The 18,847-nt window shown below is 55.0% G+C and overlaps 7 protein-coding genes across 7 annotated transcripts; 4 read left to right on the forward strand and 3 right to left on the reverse strand.

Moving 5' to 3' along the window:
* Window positions 1-414: 414 nt before the first annotated feature.
* On the reverse strand, window positions 415-1,815 carry BKA78DRAFT_345467 (uncharacterized protein; the record flags this gene model as incomplete). The annotated part of the gene is made up of 2 exons (XM_066890491.1): window positions 1,310-1,815; window positions 415-1,259 (listed from the first exon to the last, which is right to left on the reverse strand). The coding sequence occupies exons 1-2, from the start codon at window positions 1,686-1,688 to the stop codon at window positions 415-417; spliced, it is 1,224 nt and encodes a 407-aa protein (XP_066741794.1). The 5' UTR covers window positions 1,689-1,815.
* Window positions 1,816-3,476: 1,661 nt separating this feature from the next.
* Window positions 3,477-7,026, reverse strand: BKA78DRAFT_381557 (P-loop containing nucleoside triphosphate hydrolase protein). The gene is made up of 2 exons (XM_066893011.1): window positions 4,762-7,026; window positions 3,477-4,713 (listed from the first exon to the last, which is right to left on the reverse strand). The coding sequence occupies exons 1-2, from the start codon at window positions 6,593-6,595 to the stop codon at window positions 3,623-3,625; spliced, it is 2,925 nt and encodes a 974-aa protein (XP_066741795.1). The 5' UTR covers window positions 6,596-7,026; the 3' UTR covers window positions 3,477-3,622.
* Window positions 7,027-7,163: 137 nt separating this feature from the next.
* BKA78DRAFT_320103 (uncharacterized protein) lies at window positions 7,164-9,040 on the forward strand. The gene is made up of 3 exons (XM_066888918.1): window positions 7,164-7,613; window positions 7,637-8,256; window positions 8,357-9,040. The coding sequence occupies exons 1-3, from the start codon at window positions 7,498-7,500 to the stop codon at window positions 8,779-8,781; spliced, it is 1,161 nt and encodes a 386-aa protein (XP_066741796.1). The 5' UTR covers window positions 7,164-7,497; the 3' UTR covers window positions 8,782-9,040.
* A 1,633-nt stretch (window positions 9,041-10,673) lies between these two features.
* Window positions 10,674-12,472, forward strand: BKA78DRAFT_254194 (cytochrome P450; the record flags this gene model as incomplete). The annotated part of the gene is made up of 4 exons (XM_066884882.1): window positions 10,674-11,167; window positions 11,236-11,886; window positions 11,968-12,099; window positions 12,157-12,472. Coding segments are annotated over 4 exons (1,593 nt in total), but the record flags the coding sequence as incomplete, so codon positions are not given.
* A 537-nt stretch (window positions 12,473-13,009) lies between these two features.
* Window positions 13,010-13,672, reverse strand: BKA78DRAFT_254559 (uncharacterized protein; the record flags this gene model as incomplete). Its single annotated transcript, XM_066884913.1, has 1 exon — window positions 13,010-13,672. The coding sequence occupies one exon, from the start codon at window positions 13,670-13,672 to the stop codon at window positions 13,010-13,012; it is 663 nt and encodes a 220-aa protein (XP_066741798.1).
* A 1,102-nt stretch (window positions 13,673-14,774) lies between these two features.
* On the forward strand, window positions 14,775-16,451 carry BKA78DRAFT_354802 (uncharacterized protein; the record flags this gene model as incomplete). The annotated part of the gene is made up of 6 exons (XM_066891794.1): window positions 14,775-15,020; window positions 15,072-15,121; window positions 15,168-15,334; window positions 15,384-15,961; window positions 16,007-16,201; window positions 16,272-16,451. The coding sequence occupies 6 exons, from the start codon at window positions 14,775-14,777 to the stop codon at window positions 16,449-16,451; spliced, it is 1,416 nt and encodes a 471-aa protein (XP_066741799.1).
* Window positions 16,452-16,683: 232 nt separating this feature from the next.
* Window positions 16,684-18,379, forward strand: BKA78DRAFT_173607 (uncharacterized protein). Its single transcript, XM_066883295.1, has one exon. The coding sequence runs from the start codon at window positions 16,915-16,917 to the stop codon at window positions 18,286-18,288; it is 1,374 nt and encodes a 457-aa protein (XP_066741800.1). The 5' UTR covers window positions 16,684-16,914; the 3' UTR covers window positions 18,289-18,379.
* Window positions 18,380-18,847: the final 468 nt, after the last annotated feature.

Consider the following 18,847-nt stretch of genomic DNA (forward strand, 5'->3'; position numbering starts at 1 on the left):
GGGTCGGGTGCCGTCTGCCGCTCCAACCTCAGTCCTTTCTCACCCCTACGCGAAATTGGCCATGTCTATCGACAATCTTGTTCATTTGAGAAACTAAGCTATTTGTATGCGCCCGGGGAGCCCTCGTAACACCGCGCCGTTGGACTTGGAATTTTGACGCTGGAAAGAAGCGCGCGCTTTGGGAGTACTCACAACACCGCACTGCTGGACTTTGAAATTTGAAACTGAAGAAAAGCACGCGCACAGGGAGTCCTCATAAAACCGCGCTGTAGGACTTTGAAATTTGAAACCGGGAAAACGCGCGTGCATGGGGAGTCCTCGTGATGCCGCGCCGAAGGACATGGAGCTTTCAAAGCAACGAGTGTCGTTGGTACAAGGAGTCATCACGCTCCGCGCGTGTAGAGACATGCACATTCATGCCTCATCACTGCTGTCACCACCAGTCCAGCCGTAATCAGCCAACATGGCGCGCGCGTCGACCTCAACATCCCCCTCCTTGATGTCCACTTCAACTTTGCCATCAACCGTCGTCTCATGCTGCTCTGCAGCAGCAGCAGCAGCAGCAACAAGACCAGCCACAGCATCGGCCTCAAGCTTTTCCCTGCGGCGCTGGATCTCCTTGTTGGCCTGGTTCCTCAGCTTGTGATTATCAATGGCACAAGTGACAGAATGACCGGTCCTGTCCAGTCCAAACCGGCCATTGACGAGCTCAGCCAGGTTCTCGCGCTGGTAACTGGCGCCATTCTCGACAAGGTAGTCGAGTAGAAACTGCAGCTGATCCTTAGACCAGGGCTCACGGTACGCGCGCGTCCCGAGGCCCAGCTTGCGCAAGCGGAATTGCGACTTCCAGCGGTTGAGCGCGCTGACCTGCTCGACGTTGGCCCAATCCGAAGGCGGGCTGTGGACAGTCAGACGGCGCCTGTTTTTCTCTGTCTCATCCGCAATCAGGCAAAGGTAGCGCGCCTGGTCGACCTCGTGGCCCAAGTGGTTGGTGGTGCGGCGGCCGCCGCTCTTGAAGACGATGTCGTTGTCAATCAACTCCTCCGTTGAGGGTAAGTGTTCGCATCGAGGAACCGTCCGCTCGTAGCTTAGCTCCGGAGCCTTGTAGTCGTTTTCGATATACTGCTCCACGGTGTAGTCATCAGGAGCAAGGATCGTCTGCTGTGTTTTTCTGGCATGGGGCTTGTTGGCGGCCTCTGAGACGTCCAGTCTAACGAAGCCCTTCCCGACCGCTGGAAGTCCGGGAACCTCAAAGGAACCTGCCAGACGTTGAGCCGAATCCATGAAGCGGGACACGGAAAAGCCTTACCAAGATGCTGGTTAAACGTGGGCAGAGGCTTAGGAGCGAGCGAGATCTCCGAAGCAGTCATCTTGCCCTTGATGAGGGTGGAGTTGGCGTCGTAGGTTTCCATGCCACAGACACATTTGTAAGTCTCGCTGGGAACGGCCTCGTAGTCCTGCGACGACATTGGTAGAGCCTCGCGATTTAAGTCGTCATTCCAGGCCACATCGTCGCGCCTGACTGAAGACGTGTGTTCCGGCTTCGACTGCGGTTTGTCCTGCAGGTTTTTGTGCGAGGTTTCCTTCGGCTTTTCCCGCGGCTTTTCGTGTGAGTGCTTGATGGTCCATGTCTGAGGAACGGCACTGGAACGGGAGGCCTTTGCGGTAGAAAAGCGTGTTAAAACCATGATGACGACAGATCGGAAGGCAAATTATGATGGTTTGTGAAAGGAAAATGAAAAAGCGCGAGGCTTGAGAGTTTTGCGAGGCCTGAGAGTTCAAATGTGTAGGTTGTAGAGAAGAGGGAAAGGGGAGAAAAGAGGAGGGATAGCAAGTGCAGAGAGCGTGTTGGTTGTTGGTTGTTGGTTGTTGCTTGTTGCTTTAAGCGCGTTGTTAATACCCTCAGGGCTCGCTTCACACTGGACAGTCTTCACATTACAACATGCAGGTGAAACCCTCCACTAGCGCGATGGGTGTTGGGAGCTGTGAAGTGAAACTGCTACTATATACCGCCTTTCAGGGGCAGTATTGTAGTTGGGCAAGGTACAGCGCACTGACATCTTAAAGATTTTTATACTTGACTGGAGTTGCGTAGATTGTTTAGCAAACACTTCTGTATATTCATTGTCTACCAGCTCAGTCACCTCCACCTGACTAATATTCCTATACATTGACATTCCATACAAGGCTCATCAAGCCTCTTCCATTCTACCAGTCTTAGAAACTCGGCATTCTTGTGTGAATTCTGGACACTACTGGGCCAGGTCTACGTCGACCTCCGAAGACCAGCCGACTTGTGTCTTTCAAGTACTTAACATGGCACCGCCGCCAGAACGGCATAGATCACGTCCAGTCCGCGAAACTCCCACCATGAGCCCAAAGCCGGCTCGCTGCGAGCCACTGCCAGCTTCCCTTCGTGTTTATATTTCCCGAGTTTCAATCTACTTTCAAGGGCGCTGGCGTGTGTCGCATGGGTACGTCTTGGTGGCGTGCTGGTCGGGGAGGTGGAGAGGTGTTCCGCGACACCTGATCTGCCTTCTGGAGCCGTCATAACCATGAGTTCGATCCGCGTCAGGTCCATCTTTTTTTCTTTTTGGACCCTTTTGTCGCGCTGCCTCTTTACGCGGGACTGACCACGTACGCTGCCACCGAAACCTTGCTGGATTCCATCACGCAAGACGAAAAATTGACACAATCCTCGAAGACATTAGAGCCTGTAAAAGCTCTAGTGCCGTCCCTATGTTGCTGCACAGCCCTCTCGTGCTACATCTTACTAGTAAAAGACACAAGAAGCTAAGTGCGCCGCAAGGTCCAGGCAGTCCTAAACACATCGACAGAAGTTTTGCTCTGGCATCCTATCCAAGAAATACCGGACAAGCTGGGCGGGCCGGTCGCGCGAATAACGCGTTGTGTCCATCACAGACGCAGTCCTTCTCCCGCCATAAGTAAGCGTAACCTATCACTGAACATGGAAATTGCGAAGATGCCTTGGTGAGCAAGCAAGCAGGCAAGCGAGCAGGCTGAAAGACAAGCACCTCATCATTCCACATCAAAGACGCCATCTTCCATGGACAACAGGCCAAAAGGCTCAGGTCTGCTCAACTTCAAGCGTCGCTGCCATACCAGTCCAAATGACATAATTGTGTAAACCAGCCAGACGTCAAAAGTCAGCTAAAAGGCGTAATGTATCACAACTTCAAACGTCGTTGCTGTATAGCAGCTTCTTTACTGCCGTGGGTTACGTAATTGTGCAAGCTGGCCAGACGTCGGATGTTGGCCCAATGGCGCATTTCACGGCAACTTCAAACGTCGCTGCTGCCTGTTATGTATTTGTGTAAAGTTGCTAGACGTCGGATGGTGGTTGAGAGCCGGAGTTACGCCATTTGGCAGTGGGGTGGAGAGGCAGGGTGGGTTAAGTGGGAAGGAGGTCAGGTTAGGTGTGGAAGGGTGAATACCGCATGGGCTTTCACAGAAGCATTTGGTAGGATTAAGATGGGTTTGCTGGTCCTGGAAAGTGCCGAAACCCATGTGTCTACCATGCTACAAAACGACAAACCCACCAGCAGTCTTATCTTTAACACCACCAATCCAACAGGTTCAGAAAAAGAAAGCACAATGGATTCTACAAGCCTCCCAACAACTCCGCCAACGTGATCGGCTTCCTAACAGCATTCGAAAAGCCCTCGTGAAAGCTCACCCACACGCGGCCATCCTCCCTCCCCTCCTCCTTCTTGCGCCGCCTCTTCAACTCGGCCTCGCCCTCCTCGCCGGCCGGCACAACCGGCACGGCCTTGACGATGACGCGGCCGAAAAAGTCCTTCTTGACGACGACCTTCTTGGCCGCCGCCGCGTCCTGCGCAGCCACCACATCGCCCACATCCATCCTCTCGACGTCGGCAGCGACGTCGTCGACGACGCCGCCCCACCGCTTGCGCGCCTCGAACTCGAGCCGCGCTGCCTCGCGCTTCAGCTCCGCGTCGAGGATCTGCCGCACGCCGTAGCGCACCTTTTCGTCAGCGGTGGCGGACCGCGCGGTCGTCATGGTTTCGAAGCGTGCGAGCGCATCCAGCGGCGGCTCCATGCGGTACACCCAGCCGCCATTGCCCTGGCGCGGGTCGGCAAAATCGACGCGGCTCTTTTCGAAGCGCACGCCCGTCGCCGTCATGGCATTGACGGCGCGGCGGATGAGTTCCTTTTCGGATGCTTTGCGGACCGAGGCCGTAGGGGCAGACTTGGACTTGTCAGCCGCGGAGGCGGTGTTGATGATGACGGGCTTGACGTCGGGGGAAAGCATTCGCAGTAGGTACGGGATGAGTTCGGTGGATATGTCAGCGTTGGATCGGTACATGCGAGAGAGGTTGAGGCTGAGATTGGATTGGACAGCTGTCAAGGCAGACTGGTTTGCGCGCAGCAGCTCTGAGGCTTGATAGGGGGCTGATGGGCCGGTGAATGGTTGCGGTTCGGACGCATCGGGGTCATCCTTTCCCTTGTGCAAGGACGTGACAGCTGCCAGTGAAGGGCGGATGGATGATGCAAAGAGACTGTGGAAAGCAAGGACTGGACTCGAGAGATACGGAGCAAGCTCCCACTCTTGGCCAGTATAAAGGGCGCTGGAAATAGTGTCGTGAAAGTGAAGCCAAGTGTAAGCGTTGGTAGGCTTGCTGAGCAATCCATCGTCTTGGAAAGGCTGATCAGGAAACGTCGTAAAGCATTCTGGTAAAGTCAGCAGCAATATATCGAAGTGGCATGAAAGGGGCCTACCAGTGACTATACGATCCGTCTCTCCTGCAGTATCGACCATCTCACGCAGCCTCCCCATTGCGAACCGCTTGGACGACTCTGCAACACCAATGACAGATCCACCGCTGTCACTGCTGGCGGCATGGGCATGGGCCAAAGCAGCAGATCTGGGGAAGCCTGCACCATCCTTGAAGACCCGCTCAACGACCTCCTTGGCGCCACCACGGCCCAAGCCCCTGGCCGCACCGCCACCGTGGGAAAGGTCGTTGATGACGTTGTCTTCGATCCATTTTCGAGTCAGTCTCTTGTTGCCATTCGTCTCTGCCAAAAGCTTTCTGGCAACCCATTCGCCAACAACCATTACACCGCGAACATCGCCTTCGCCAGTGGAGTTGCTCCCGCCTTCTCTGCGACTGCTGACCCCCCACGTGGCCTCGCAGAGTCGGCGCACCCCATCAGTGTCGGCCGGGATTCCTTCGCGCTCAAAGATGGAATGCAAGCGCGGCACTACCATGTTGATGGGAGGCTTGCGAATGTGTATGACTTCGGCAATGGATGACTGACGAAGTGCTCGGAGCGAGGGATGATAGAGATCGTTGCAAATCAAGATCATGGGTCGTAAAAGACGAAACTTGTCCGTCTTTTTCCGCTTCTTCGTCGTGCTCTCTGCTGTTTTGGGAGCCGAATTCTTTTGGTCGAGGTGTACTAGGTCGATCAAGGCTTTGATAAAGCCTCCCTCGGACCCTCCGCTACTTCCAGTGACTACACCGTCCACTTCATCAACGACGACGCAGACGGGTTTGCCAGCTTTTCTTACAGTCTCGCCTGAAGAGGTCTTGGTGTTGATACCCCTAACGTTCTCTGTGCCAACCATGTCCCTGATCCGATTTCGAACAACGTCCCTACTTCTTTCGTCGCTGGCGTTGATCTCTTGCACCTCGTAGCCAGCCTGGCGAGCGCAAACGTGGGCAAGGGTGGTTTTTCCAAGTCCAGGAGGTCCTGTCAGGAGCATTATTTTCCGGTGGGCGGGCTCCTCTTCGGGGATCCCTTGAGCCTTTGGTGTCTTTGGCTTGGGACGGCTGGACCCAGGGAAAACGATTGGATCCCAGGCTTTCAGCCATTTCAGAACTGCACGGTGCGTGCGCTCATCGCCGACCAAATCAGTGAATTTTCTAGCGCGATACTTTTCGGTCCACATCAAATGACGACTGCTCTTTTTCCCTTTTGCACACATCTCGATCGACTCCCTGGGTACCTCAATTTCCATTTGTTGCTGGCGCAAGCGATCCTGCTCAGTTTCTTGAGTTGCCTCGTCCATGAGGGCATGGATATCGATGCCATAGTAGCTTTTCCGGGCTCTGCCTTCTTTTGCGGTCGATCTCTGAGCTATTAGCTGCTCGTAAGACATTGGTGGCGCCTTTCGTCGCTGAGCGATATACATGGATTTTCCAGAGCATGTTTTGATGGTGATTGGCGCCTTGTTGGTCGTTTGAGATGGCAGGACAGGCTGAGAATCGAATTCTTCCAAAGGTACAAAGTCATCAAGACTTTCGTTGTGTGTAGGTGTGGGCTCCTGGTCCAGATTGGCGGTCACCTCCGCCAAACTATTTACAGTCTCCGGGGGAATGATTTCCGCTGTGGCCTTTCTCTTTCCATGCGCCGCCTTGATGGTAGCGTAGTCTTCTTCGTCGTCCGAGTCGTCGTCAAGGAATGGACCACGCTTCTTGTTCTCCTTGTTTGCTGACACATCGTGCAGTGGTCCTCTTGCGCCTTCGACCCTTCTCCTCTTCCTCGGAGAATCTACTACCGGAGACGAGCTCCGAGGATATTGTACTGGCGAGGATTCGAACGGCATTTGCAGGGTCGGCGGCGAGGAAGGTGGTATGCAAAGTGGACTGGAACTACGCGCGATCCCAATTGGATGTTCCTGGAAAATCTGCTGTCTCTTTATAGGGGTGTCTAAGTCGTGTTAGACCGCGTCCTCGGAAGCGGGAGATGACAATCACCCAGCAAGTGATCCTCTTCGCTGCGAAAGACCTCGGGCAGTTGCCAGGCTCGGTGCTGGATCACAATTCCCTGCTTGGTCTTGGCCGCGATATTCTCCTGGGTCTGGAGGGCGAGGGCTTCGATCTCGTCCGAATGGGAGCTGGTTGGCAGTGCCAGGTGCTCAACAGCGGCAGGGTCTTCGGAGTGGAGGTGCAGAGCGGGATCAAAGGATGTAGGCAAATCGAATAGGTCCGACAAACTCATTGGAAAAAGGTTGGCATTGTAATCGAGTCAGGCGACACGGATGTTGTGGTTGAGGACGCGTCTTGGTGGGCGCGTCGACGCGTAGATTGAGGCAAGCGAGCCGACCAATCATGTGGACCGTCGCAAGCGCCGTCTAACCTGCTTCCTGTTACTCCACACCCGCCACCCACCATCAGCGGGCGACCTCGTCCGGGAGCTATCGCGAGTCCAAGACACTACACCGCAATGCGCCCTCGACGCTGCGGCCTGAATGTTCACGCTATTTCGACAAGCTGGGTTATAAAACCAGTCGCATGCACTGGCGCGACAGCTCCCACGTAACCTTCGTCCGCGACTTTGCCTACCCGCACCTCCGCCGGCATCGCCGCAGACTACGCATCATGGACTCCACCGTCGCAAACGTTGGCGATACCTCTGCAAAATCTTTCGCCGAGTACGTACAGCCTGAGCCGCTGCCTCACCCCATTTTCCCTTCCGACCCAATGGATCTTGCCAGTCCAAGTCCAGATGCGCAAACTCGCCGTCCGCTGCCCTACCGCATTCACTCTCACCGTCTGCGCGTACAGGCGCATGCTAAGAATGAGCGTGCCAGGCTTCTCTCGGGTCCCCTCATTGACGTATACGTCGGCGCTGGCGAGGAAAAAAGGCACTGGGCTCTCCACCGCAATGTCCTGTGCTACCACTCCGAATACCTTGCTTCCGAGCTGCAGACGAATGAATCTACCAAGAACAAGGCGAGCAACAAACTGGACTTGGTTGAAGACGACCCCAAAGGATTTGAATTGCTTGTCAAATGGCTGTATCAAGGCAAGCTGGAAGATGTGAGCAGCATAACCGACGCAGGGAAAAAGTTTGAGTACGCTGTGGCCTGTCACAAGCTGTACTTGCTCTGCGAACGGTTCGACATGCCAGAACTCAAGAATATGGCCATAGACCAATATCGCAAAGGCCTGAATCAGGCGCGCTTGGTGCCAGACGCCGACGAGATCAACGAAATATATCGCGAAAGTCCAGATGGTTCGCCCTTTCGGACCTTGGTAACACGAATTGCCGCCCGGCAGCTCATGGACCCCGACAACGACAAGAATGCCGAAGACTACCGCGCGTGCTTCGACAGCAACCCTGATTTTGCGGTTGATCTTGTCAACGCCATCAAGGCAGGCACTGGCGGCACGCTCTTCACTGATCCCACGTCGGGGGACGAGTGCGAGTACCACGACCATGAAGGTGGGACCGATTGCCACAACAACAACACCAAGGGTAAAGGTGAATAGGATTCGTTCATTGAACTCTATGGTCACCCCCTTATTTCTTTGCTTTGGACATGCGCGCAATGAAGGTAACAATTCAATAACCAATAGCTCAGGCACTGGCCTTAAGAAACCACGTTTCCGGCCGCTCTCACCCCCGTCTCCCCCTTCAACACCGCCGGAAACTCCGTTTGAGACCCCCCTCCCCAGAGCCGCCTCCGCCAACTTCGGCGCCCGTCAGCCCTCCAAGTCTTCGCAAGAGGTTGATGGGGACGATTCCAACGATGGTCTCAACGGTCATCAGGACGGCGGAGACGGGGACGGGGACGACCACGGCGACAACGGCGCCGGACCGTCCGGAGGAGGCCCCGGGGCATATCCCGCTACTCCACCCACAGCAAAGTCCGGCGGCGGCGAGCGTGGGGAGCACCATGTCGGACGGGAGTCTCCTAGCGGAAGAAGCCCGAAACGCAATCCACCGAAACTTAGGCGGAGAAGCGATGCCATTCCAGGACATCCCCTATCACAGGGGCATTTTTGAAGCCGAGAGAAGCCCAATAGGCGTGGTCTAATAAAGAAGAAGAGCGACTGGAAAACCCGCCTGTTGCGGCCATTTTGGTGGAAAAGGAAAGAGTCGAAAAGTACACGTCGACCGGATTTTGATGAGTGATGGGAAACATGACTGCATTGATATGTGGATGCATGGGTCGAGCAACAGCGCAGCATTACGCCTCGTTTATGCTTTTTCAATTCTGGTAGCTTTACACAAATTTCCAAAAATTTGGCAAATTTTCACGACCTTGATGACGGCCTTGATGCTACTCCGGCACAGGGAAACAGAGCACAGAGTGACGTTGCCCTCGCTGCTGATGTTTTCCACTTGAAAAAAGGCAAGTTCAGTTTATTCGACCGGAAACCAATGCTTCAATGAAGATGAAGAAGGCCAAAAGGGACGCGGAACCTCAACGCAGACTACTGACCAGCTGCAAGGCGCATGATGCAGGCCTGTCAGGCTAGCAAGAGCATCAGCTGGCAGCACTTGCGCTCTCTCCTCCCGTTGCAAAAGAGCCAACGCAAAAGACAACCACAACAAAAATCACCAAACAAACACCCAGGAAATCAGTACCAGCTCATGATATCTCCTCGCGACTACGACGCAACATGGATGCGTTTCCGTCCACTCACGGCGGAAGACTGACTGACGAACACCTGACTCGCACACTTTTGCTCAGCCGCCGGGCCGACCGAAAACGGCAAACGAGCTGCAGTCGCGGGCCGCCTGATTGGCTCGCGCCCAACTTTGAACGTCGCGACCACGACGGACGACGATGGAGAGAAAGAGCAGATGGCAAGGTTGCGGGCGAGCGAGGCGTTGATTGGCGCGTTTAGAGGTACTTATTGATGTTGCGCTGATGGGCTGAGAACTGAGGTGGACGTTGTCCAAGTCCTGATTGGATACACAAACTGCTGTGCGTTTTACAAGGTGGACAAGGAGTCGGTCAGCTTGATCGTCGATACTACGAATGGCTCGCTGACTGAGAAGCCGTTGGCGTTTTTGTGCTTTTGCGCTTTTCCAGCGCATCGAGAGTTCATGTTTGCGCTGCCGAGTTGATTCTCGGTTTCTGGGAAAGCAAATCTATCCCGGGGCCGTGGTGTTGGTATTTTATGCCTTCATCGGATACCGGTGATCGGGATGTTTGATTCTTGTAACTTGAGATTTTTGGTCAGAATTGTCGACAAAAGAGCTACAGCAGACCAACCAAAAGATACGGCCATCTGAGCGCCAGTGTCGATCCATCACGGGAGCTGAAGTCAGACTTGCATCTTCCACAGGCCGATGCCATCCACTACTGACACCGGAATACCACCAAAACGGAGCCACGATACCAGCTTTGTGCACAGACAAAGACGAATCACCAACACGCCAAATGATGTTCCCCGCCTCGAGTCGAAACAGCGGGAGCTTAACTCTTTTGCCGCGGGAGTTTAAGCCTCCGCAAGGCTTGGCTGTTCGCAACACTTCCCCTCATCGCCCATTCAGGACACCAACATGACGCCATAAGCTCATCGGACGATTTTTGATGCATCGGCAAGCCGAGCGTCCGAAAGAAGGCGGCTGAAGAGCTATCATGGTTCCACGTACTTGGCAAATGGCCAACCCCATCTCATAGCTTGCACCGTCCCCAGAGCCTTTGTCCCCCAGTGTAGCTTCCTAGCTCTCTAAGAACACACAGTTTTCGATGCAAGTGGATGAACACGCCCTCGGAGCTCTGCGATAGAAAAGATGCTTTTGACGGCGCTGCTTCTGTTGGTAGTGGGGCTGGCGGCGAGCTTCGTCTTCCGCTTCATCCAGCATCGCCTCTACTTCCGCAGTCTGGTACACTCACCCCGTCCCCAAATTCCCACTTTCACGTCTCTCTCTGACCTTCGCAGCCCTCTCCACCGGGCCACTCACTCCTCTTCGGACACATCACGACGGTGCTCTCGACGCTGCGCACACTGCCACCAGCAATCCACCCGACAACATATGGCTACCACCTATCGCAGTGCTTCAAGCTCGGCCGCATCTTCTACGTCGACTTCTGGCCCTTCACCAATCCATGGCTCATCATCCTGGACCCGCAACTGGGCGACCAGATCGCCGTGCGGCCCAGCCTGGACAAATGGGGTCCTCTGCGCCACTCGTTTGCGCCCTTCATGGGCGACCGCCACCTGCTGCTCATGGAGGGCGACGAGTGGAAGCGCTGGCGCGCCCTGTTCAACCCGGGCTTCTCGGCCCAGAATATGCTGGCTCATGTGCCCGCGATTGTGGGCGAGACGCGCCGGTTTTGTAGGGATTTGGCGGAGCGCGCGACTAGAGGCGAGGTTTTCCAGATGGAGCCGTTGACGACAAATCTGACGGTGCAGGTCATTGGGCATGTTGTTTTGTGAGTGACCTCTGCAACACTGTTGCGACATCTTGAGAGCTGGCTCTGTAGTTCTGACTGCCGCATAGGGGCGACTCTATGGCGGCCCAGGTGCAGGGAGGAGACTACACAGCAATTCTCCGCGACCAGCTGGACCTCATGTCGCAGATCACGCGCTCGCAGGGGCTGCGCAAGTATCTTCGCCGCTTCGACCCGTTTCACTGGCGCAAGATAGCAAACAACACCAAGGCCATGGCGGCCATTGTGGAGCGCATGGTTCTCAACCGCTGGCACGCGCGGCAACAACAGCAAGAGCAAAAACCAGACACCGACAACAATGACAACCCTAAACCGCGCACCAAACACGTCATCGATTTGGCGCTTGATGCGGCGCCCTCGCCCGCTGACACCAAGGCGCTCTCCCTTGACCCGTCCTTCCTGGAGACCTTGACCTCGCAGACGTGCCTCTTTCTCTTCGCCGGCCATGACACCACATCCACCACGCTGTGTCACGCGCTGTTCGAAATTTCACAGCATCCTCGCTGGTGCAAGCGCCTGCGAGTCGAACACGCTGCGGTGCTTGGTCCTGACCCTGGCGATGCAGCGGCGGAGGCGTTGATAGCGCGTCCACACCTCCTCAACGAGATGCCCGTCACCGCCGCCGTCATCAAGGAAGTGCTGCGCCTATACCCGCCAGCAGGCACGATGCGGCAGAGCGGGGGCGGAGGCAGCCTTGGCGGGTGGGCTGGATTGGTGTCGGGACCGGGCGTGGACAGCTCGTCGACGTCTGTTGGTGGTGGCAGCTGGCGAGAGGGCGACAGAGCGGTCATCGTGGATCCGGAGACAGGACACCAGTACCCGACTGCCGGGTGCATGTTGAACATGGTCCATTTCGGACCTCATCGCGACCCGCGCTATTTCCCGGATCCGCACGCTTTCCGGCCTGAAAGATGGTTAAGGGGCGCGGGAGCAGCATCTCCATCTCCATCTCCAAGCGACGAAGACGACAGCGGGGAGGAACGCGATCCACTGCCGCCGCCGGAGCGCTCGCATCCGCACGCGTGGCGGCCCTTTGAAGTCGGCCCTAGAGCGTGTATCGGACAGGAGCTGGCGCTGGTCGAGATGAAGGTTGTGTTGGCGCTGATGATGCGCCGCTTCGACGTCACTGCGTGCTATGAGCTAGCAGAAGGCAGCGAGGAGAAGGCCTTGATGAAAAAGTATCGATGGATTGGTGCGCCGGCTTATGCCAGGTACGGGTTTACGGCCAAGGTGTCGGGAGGGTTGCCGGTCAAGGTCGTGGAGAGGAAGGGCCATAGGGACGATTAAAGTGAGAAATGTGGAGGCTGAGGGACATCGATCCCGAGAAACGACTAGAGTGTGCCGGGAAAAGATCTATGAGAGGAATCTTACCATTTCGTCTTGACTCCAAGGGGCACTTGATGTCCGCAAAGCAGCTTAATGCATCCACGACAACCATTCTAGTGGGTCAACTGTGCTATGATCGGCCAGGTGAACAAGGCTTAGAAAAATTGGGAATACCCTTGCCAGAACTTCGGCATCTTTGAAGCGGCGATGCAGGTACTCGGGTGATTTTTGGACCAGGGGGACATGCAAGTAAGGAAATCCGTGGCAAAGAAACTAGGTCAGCCACTCCTGCGACCAGCCTTTTTTTTTTTTTTTTTTCGGCTAATGCTGAGAGCTTTCAGCCACAAGTAAAGATCTTTCTTTTTTTCTAAAAGGCTGCGGAAATAGAGTGGAATGGGGTCGGGTCAGCCGCCTCGATAAGCGTTGTTGCGCAACCATCGTCGTCTCTCGCAACCCATGGACAGAATCGCAGGCAGAACATGGAGAAAGTCGGGCATCCTACGACTTGGACTTTGAAAGCTCTCTGACTCTTTCATCCAACAGCCATCTTGCGTAGATTCTATGCAGACGGCTACCCCACCTAGGAATCGTTTTCTGGTCCGCTCCTTCTTCCGGGAGCCACTCATAATCGGCGGCACAAGAGAAGCGCACCTCGACCATGCCCTCAGCATCCACGTCGCCGACGCTGCACTCGTGGCGGCCACCGCTCATGATGCGCCAAGGATACCCCAGACGCGCCGCCGAGCGAAAAAAGGCGACGACGCCTGCGGGCATGTCCCAGCGCATCAGAATCGGCGAACCCGGCTCTGGGGAACGCACCACGATGAAGAGGCCGTTGAAGAGCGCCCGCCCTCGCGGCAACCCGTTTTCGCCGCAGTCGCCGGGCGAACCCCAGCCAAACAGTCGCGACTCGACGCGGAGCAGCGGGGACGAGTGGAACGTCTTGGCCCAGAGGTACTCCAGAGACCCGTCGTCGCGCCCGTCGGATGCTTCCCGCAGTGCCCTTGCAGGCACCTTGGCGGCGAAGACGTCGACGTGCGGCGTGTGGAAGTGGTATTGGTGGTTCCAGAAAAAGGGCGTTTTGAGCGCGGGGGTTGAGTTGGTGTCATCGGCCATGATAGGAGGGTACTTTTGTTCCAGCTGCTGGAAGTACTGCACCATCCTCATGGCCCCCCAGCCAGCCACCAGCGGCGGAAGAGAAACGAAAAATCCGAGGCGCCATGAGCCTCTGTACGGAAACATGTCGGATGCGTGTTCAGATGAAGAAGGGAGTGAGACAATGACGAGAGATCGGACAATTAGCGGAGATACACGAGAGAAAAGTCACGGCGCGAGCGAGTGCGGCGCGGCATCGGATTATTTGACGGGCAAGACGACGAGGATCTCTACGTGATGGAGGAAGAGGTTGATGGGGCGGCGGGTGCATAACGCGTCGTCGTCAGGCCATGCAAAACAGACCCCGCGGCGGGCGGTGGGTGAGTCAGCGGCAGCGGCAGCGAGCAAAACAACCATCGACAACACCATCATCTGCCGTCTCTCCCTCCTCTCCCGCTACCATCATCCACCATGTTCCCGCGCGGCTGTGGCTGGGAGGCTGGACGCCTCGTCCGTCCATCGTGACGTTTTGCTGTTGCCGTGCGACCTCAACCACGAATTCGAGTGCAGCTCAACCACGGCATGATGCAGCCTCAATATCAGATCCACTCTGTCTTGCCCGTTCAGGTCGACTCCACATGCCGATAAGCAGTTTCACCGTCTGCTTTTTCCCGCCTTCAATCAACCTCGCGCATGCACCATTTGCTCTTCTCGTCGACCTCGTCGACCTCGACCATGTACCATCCAACTAGTTGTCTGGAGTCGTTTGTCCTGGACCCCCTGGATCCCCGTTTGTCAACGTCGTTTCGAACCGCGCGCGGCTCTGCATCCTTCCCAGCCTTCCCGCCGTCTGGCTATCAACGGATCCTCGCCTCTTGAATATCTTTTCCTTGTATAAACTTTTGAATCTCCAGACACCCCTGTTCCCATGTATCAATGCTATCGTCTGAGTGGCCGGTTCCTGCGCCAGGGTCCTGTTCCCCAGCCTGCGCTACCATTGGTCGTCAACATCTGACGCGGCTGCACCGCTGGGAACTAGAGAAGTGGTACCGCCCTGCCCGTGTTTATATACTGATACCCTTCTCTGTCCTATCGCGTTTGTTTTTCCCCTCTCCATTTCTCTTGACCATCTTCAACTTCGAGCACTATGTTGTTGGGAAACGATTCAATGGCAAAGCGCTTCTCTCAGAGCTCTGGTGCCAAATCCCAGAGCTCTGTTGCCAAATTCCAACGAGACTCTGTTCTGAGGGCTTCTCTGTGCGACCCCCGCTTCGACGAGTACATCAACGACGCCAGTCGCTTCGAGCCAAAAACCGTCCAGTATTTGGAGCTTTGGCAACTCGAGTCTGGCGAAACCATTGAGCGAAATGGGTACCTGGAACCTCATGAGGTGGAGCGATGGGTCAAGGAAGATGTAAGCCATTGCGTCAATATGGATGTTTATGGAGACTAATCCAAGCCTCAGGCTCCAAACCGAAAGCGCATGCCCGGTTGCAAAGGTGGCTCTCGATTCATGTGAGATTCTACCCATGTTATTTGGAATGTTTCTAACAAGTTGTAGAATTGGACCTTGGCAGGACCAAACACCATCGCTCCCATTCAGCCGCGACGCGTTTGAGACTGTCCTGGATCACTGCTCGATACCACCTACCTTTTTGACGTCTTGCTTCAAGATCCATTACTGTGTGTCTACCGCAAGAACGAAGCTCGAATCCGATGGCATCATGTGTAAGTTGACTGGGTCCACAAATCCATCCCACTTTCTGATGAGATGAAGCCTGGGTCGTGCGAGCATACACAAGCGCCGCTGCAGTCTCGTACAATTCGCAAACAAACACCACTGTCGGACTTCTGTTGGCCCGCGTCCCCGAGATGTATGAAATCGTGCATCGGTTGCGGAATTCCAAGGCCCATGCTTGCCACCCAATGATGGCGCCCTCGATCATTGCCGCATTCTGCATCGACGAATTCTCCACCATCGACATTCAGTCTCTCGCCGGCGACGTATTGAACTTGGAAAGAGTCACGGGACTCCGAGACAGGAACCAGTCGGACGCAGATTTCCACAACGAAACCGAAAAGGCGCTGACCAAAGCCATCAACGTCACTGCCAGGCTTTGCAACAGCTCGTATTTCTGCAGTCTCTACGGGGCAAACTTGGTGGAGCCCATTTGCCGGGCCATCGACGCAGTGTCTGGACTGGTGCCGACAATCTCGGAGCCGTCAAGCCAGTTGCGCATGAAGTCGTCGAGCATCGAGCTCTTGGATCACATGGAGTATCTCCTGCAGTCGAGGTCGTCGGCTGCCAGTCACATTGAAACTCTGCAAAAGCGTATGGAGTTTTTGTCTTCTGCAGTGAGTAAAACCCCACACTCGCGATCAAATTACTGACCAAATCAGCTTCACACTCTATATGTCCAGCGTGACAGCAAACAAAACATCGAGATGGCCCATAACTACAAGAACATTGCGCGCCTGAATCTCGAAATGGCAAAGGACAGCAAGAGCCTGGTCAGCACTACCAAACACGACAGTCCCAGCATGAAAGCAGCGGCATTACTGCTCGCCCTGTTCCTCCCTGCCACCTTCATCGCCGTAAGTATTCAAGCGGATTCGATTCGGCAGTCCCGTGTTGTCGAAGCTGCTAACATTTCTTGCTCCGCAGGTCATCTTCTGCATGCCCATCGTCAACGTTCAGACAGCCAGATACTGGATCTACCTCGCCGCCGCCATCCCGCTAACCGTGCTCGTTGTCGGCTGTTGGGCCTTTTTCCTCGCCTCCTCGAGCAGGAAGAGTACAAAGGATCAAGAGGATTTCTATCTCGAAATCGAGAAGATGGCCTAGCGTGAAGACAAGTCCCTTGGCCATCTCCAGACTATCTCCTATCCCCCATTTTTCATGTCTTCATTCTATCTTTTGTTTCCCTTTTTTCTTTCGTTCTCACTGTCTCCATATCCTTTCATTCTTGACTGACGACTATCGGGTGGTGTGGCGATCTTCTGAACATTTCTTCTGCATGCGTTCTGGCGCGGCAAGCTCATGACTACACTATTATTTCATGAGCAACGTTGGACGAATTTCCTCGGCGAGAGGTCTTTGTAATGTATGATTGGCAGTGAAGGATTGGGATGTTGTGGACTTGAAGTAGGTAGAAGGAATGGATAAGAACCAGCGCTGCTGGCTGATATTTGAGACTGAAGCTACAGGAATAAGAGGACAGTTGGAGTCGATTCTTTCAAATTTCCATACTAGTCTGCCGAATAGTTTCGAAGAGTTCGAGTAGTGGGCGAAGGTGTTACTTACAAAGATGGGTGTGTGGTCCAAGATAGGCAGAAGACGTCATGATACGCGAGTCATCCAAGGGTCCAGGCGGGGCTCTGTCGAGTCAGGTTCGATGCTACCTCCTTCCCTGGCTTTGAACGACGCTCCCTTTGCTCAATATTCAACTCCAAGGGCCAGGTTCCAAATCCTCTGCTCGTCACGGTCTCATCCTGCGGATAATCATATTTACGGTCTTTGTGGCTCAGAAACCTTCAAAATGAGGCTTCACGCCAGCCTCATGCAACTTCCACGCGAGCTCCGTGACCATGTTTGGGAATTCTGCCTGACCAGTCCGTCCAGGCTACCAGAACTCATTGATCCAAACGACTACATACGTGGAACCAGTATGAACGATGATACTGTCAGCTATCCAACTCCAAATATTTCAATCGTGGGAGTCAAGCTCTTGCAAGTCAACCGAGCAGTCAATGCCGAGGTGCGGGCGACCATTCGACGGCTTTACGCTCAGAACTTCATCAACAGCAAACTCAACATTCTCATCCGCAATGAAAAGTTCTTCAGACTGGACTGGCTGCTACTCCCCGTCAACTCGCTTCATTTCGACACGCTCGAGGTCGACTTTCGATTCACGGGGCAGCCGTCGTGGCATGGAACCAACGACCTTCTTCCGCACGTGCCCGACCAGTCCTTCTTCCAAGTATTCCATCCAGAGGCGAATCCCAAGATTCTCTACTGTCTCGCCACCATCCTGAGGCGTTTCCTCAAATGGGGCCTCGGATTTCAGGGTCCCGTGGAGCCGGCCGATTTGCCGCGCAAACGCTCAGTGCGGCGGCTCTCGTTGAATGTCATCTCGCCGTCGGTTCCACCGGACCGCTTCAGAAAGCGCTGCGATCTCACCATTCCTCGCCGTCTCAGAAACACGCGCGAGGCCTGGAAGGCCTACTACACCGGCATGGTGCATCCAAAGGCCGTGATGCTCGAGTTTGAAATGCTCATCTGGCGCGCCCTCATTGCCCCGCGCAAGATGAGCTGCACCTCGTACGTCTACGACTGCGTCGAGACGATTGATCTTCGGCTTGACGGTCAAGTGTTGAAGACTTGGAGCATTCGGAATCTCACCGGGCAGCTTTTCCAGGCCGCATTCTTGCAGAACAGGCTGCGTGTGTTGGACCACAATTGCGCCTTACCAGTTGAAGACCGCTTCGGCTCGTTTGTGGATCCAGAAAGGCTGAAAATGTTGGAGAAGTCGGAAAAGAAGGGGAAGGACGTAGAGTACAGAAGAAGAGAGAGCCGGTGGTGGGTCGCGGAGTTTGGTAGTTGGGAGCGCGAAAGGCTTGAACGCGACGAGGCGACGTCTCTTCAGCTGGTTCTTGGACGTCCTGCGTCTGCTCAAAATTGAGGTTCTGCGTGGATGAGTGATGTAGGCGTGTGTGGGTTCGATATTGACTTTGTACTGACATTCAAGCAGATGTTTCGAAACACCCACTGAAGACCTCCCACTTCAAGTCCACGAGATCAACGTAAAACCATATCATTCCACTCATTCTCTGCCTCCAAGGACCAAAGTCGGAATATCCGGCATGTCAGCTTCAGCCCCATGTGCCTCTGACTCAGCCCGCAGCCAAAACCGCCGCAATATCACTTGCGTATCCAATCCTCCTCGCAACATTTGTACCTTCTTGGCAGCCCTCCAGAGACCTGTTCGTGGGTCAATTGGCCCCTGCGCTGCGATTTGGCACCATGATGGCCGGGGGCTCAGCCAGAGTTCCGCATTGGGAAACCCTCGGTTGTTTTGACATTAGCGCCTCATCGGCGCAACCCTTTCTTTGTGTTCGGCCCCAGTTGTAAGCTGTCTCTCTTGCGCGAGCTCCTAGGCAGCCCGCATTTATTTACGGTCACTGGCCCTGGACTACGTACCAAGGCAGTTTCTTTCTTCGTCCCGTGGCTTTTTGTCGAGT

This window comes from Phyllosticta capitalensis (genome assembly GCF_038381095.1).
Source record: "Phyllosticta capitalensis strain CBS 128856 chromosome Unknown BKA78scaffold_8, whole genome shotgun sequence".
Taxonomy (NCBI): domain Eukaryota; kingdom Fungi; phylum Ascomycota; class Dothideomycetes; order Botryosphaeriales; family Phyllostictaceae; genus Phyllosticta; species Phyllosticta capitalensis.

Excerpts from the sequence above, each read along its gene's own strand:
- BKA78DRAFT_381557 (XM_066893011.1), bottom strand. The coding sequence starts at position 6,595 with ATGCCGTTCGAATCCTCGCCAGTACAATATCCTCGGAGCTCGTCTCCG. Across the intron at positions 4,714-4,761 it reads GACGGATCGTATAGTCACTG|AATGCTTTACGACGTTTCCT; the intron begins GTAGGCCCCTTT and ends TGACTTTACCAG.
- BKA78DRAFT_320103 (XM_066888918.1), top strand. The coding sequence starts at position 7,498 with ATGCGCAAACTCGCCGTCCGCTGCCCTACCGCATTCACTCTCACCGTC. Across the intron at positions 8,257-8,356 it reads CAACAACACCAAGGGTAAAG|GCACTGGCCTTAAGAAACCA; the intron begins GTGAATAGGATT and ends CCAATAGCTCAG.
- BKA78DRAFT_173607 (XM_066883295.1), top strand. The coding sequence starts at position 16,915 with ATGGGTGTGTGGTCCAAGATAGGCAGAAGACGTCATGATACGCGAGTC.